The sequence below is a fragment of the Plasmodium fragile genome (assembly GCF_000956335.1).
Source record: "Plasmodium fragile strain nilgiri unplaced genomic scaffold supercont1.31, whole genome shotgun sequence".
Classification (NCBI taxonomy): Eukaryota; Apicomplexa; class Aconoidasida; order Haemosporida; family Plasmodiidae; genus Plasmodium; species Plasmodium fragile.
Window position 1 is genome coordinate 115,988 of NW_012192611.1, and position 1,882 is coordinate 117,869.

The window sequence follows — 1,882 nt, forward strand, 5'->3', positions numbered from 1 at the left end:
AAAAAAAAAAAAAAAAAAAAAAAAAAAAAAAAAAATCTACCAATCGGTTACTCAGCAGCACGTTACGCAGCAGTGCGTTACGAACCGACGGAGTAACGGCCCAGCAGGCGAACTGCCTCATAGACGCGACATGCCGAGGGATTGCCAAATTGCCTCCTCCACTTCACAAATTTCTCGCTCGATTTCCCGCCGCAGATCCTTGCACTCGTACTTAACGTGACGCATAAGATCGATGACATAGTGCAGTACGCTTCTTAGCATCACCATTTCATTGGCCCTAAAGTGGCGATGCAGTCTTGTAGTTTTGTTAAAATCATCACATTCCAGGGCTTCCCTATATTTGTTCACAATCCTTTCGACTTTCCTCAAGTAGGTACTTATACCTTTTTCAATTTTTTTATTTACTTCCACACTGCTGTTCGTCACTTGAATTTGGTACATGACTCTTTGAAGCAAACTCCACATTTTTTTATTGTCTTTCACCATCTGTTTGTATTCTAACAGCACCGTTGAGGCATCCTGATCATCGGCGTGAATCTTACTCTTCTTCGCTGTAATTGTGTACCCGTTAAGGATGGTCACATTTTGAACGTTCATTGCGTTTAGGGGGTTACTATCTGAGGGGACGGTGGCATAATTTATTTTTTCCTTGTCCATGTCTTCTTTTTTTTCCTTTTGCCCTGACTGATTCCGTTCGATGCTTTTTACAAACTGCTCGATGATTTTTGTGGACTCACTGGAGCAGTTGCTGCTGCCTCTCTGATAACCGCTTCCATTCTGCCTTTGTAGGGTCCATTTGTGCAGCTCAACCTTCTTGCTCTTCTTTCGTGGGGAAGTGATGTGAGGGAGGATAACCGCACCTGGCTCCCCCCAATGTGGACCCACTCCATCCTTGCAACCATTTCCGTGCACCTTCCGATGCAACTTCTTTCCCCCTAAAAGAGAAAACCCTGCTGATGGGGACATCCCCCCGGCGGGTCCTCTTACTCCATAGTTGTTCTCATCACAAATGGATGAACAATGGAGGTCCATATTGTTAAGAAATACATGAAGGTAATTTTGACATGCCCTTTTGTGGTACCCATCTCGATTCCACACCAATTTATGCTTCTTTAAATCTCCCTCATTTTCGTAATCCCTACAAGGGGATGTTTTCTTCTTATAGTTGCTCTCCTTGGAAATGCTACACCCTGTTGGGAGTTCAAGTGTATGTGCATTTATGGTACCACCTCCATCCTGAGCCCTGAGTGCGGACATATTATTCACATAGGATGGGGACATCCTGCACAGAACACCAAGATTATAATTCAAGTGATGTCTTTGTTTATTTCCTTTTTTTATGCCATTCATAAATTTATACATTTCTCTTTTTATATATTTTTTCTTTCTTTCGTATTTGTCCACTTCGCCTTTTATGTTCAATCTGTGTGAACTTTCTACATTCTTTTGAAAGGGAATTTTATGCAGGTAACTGTGGCCAAGTTCCTGGTGCCAAGTTGGCTCCTTCATTTTGTGTAATTTTGCTAAGATGGAGAGATTGGTACGAGAGAAGGCGTTTTGTTATTATTTATTTCATTATTATTTTTTTTTTTTTTTGTGCGTGTGTGTGATCTTTTCTCCCTTTTACACCTTTCATTTACACCTTCTAAAATGCAAAAGTATCTGCTTGCGGTTCTGCCTTCTCCCTGTGCTAGGTACTTTTTTCGCAGGCGCTTAAAACCGTTAACGCTATCATGCGAAGGGGGGTCGTCCCTATATACAGTCGTAAATTCAGGGATTTCTTTTACCCTTTCGCTGGGTAGTTGCGCTAGTTTGCGATGCAACTACGACCCCCCGGGACACTTTTACATGGTGGATGAAGCCATATAAGGGACTTCCATAT

At 42.2% G+C, this 1,882-nt stretch overlaps 1 protein-coding gene across 1 annotated transcript; it reads right to left on the reverse strand.

The window, feature by feature from the left end:
• Nucleotides 1-117: 117 nt before the first annotated feature.
• On the reverse strand, nt 118-1,509 carry AK88_02950 (uncharacterized protein; the record flags this gene model as incomplete). The annotated part of the gene is made up of 1 exon (XM_012480573.1): nt 118-1,509. One exon carries the CDS (start codon nt 1,507-1,509, stop codon nt 118-120), a length of 1,392 nt encoding a protein of 463 aa, XP_012335996.1.
• Between the last annotated feature and the right edge of the window lie 373 nt (nt 1,510-1,882).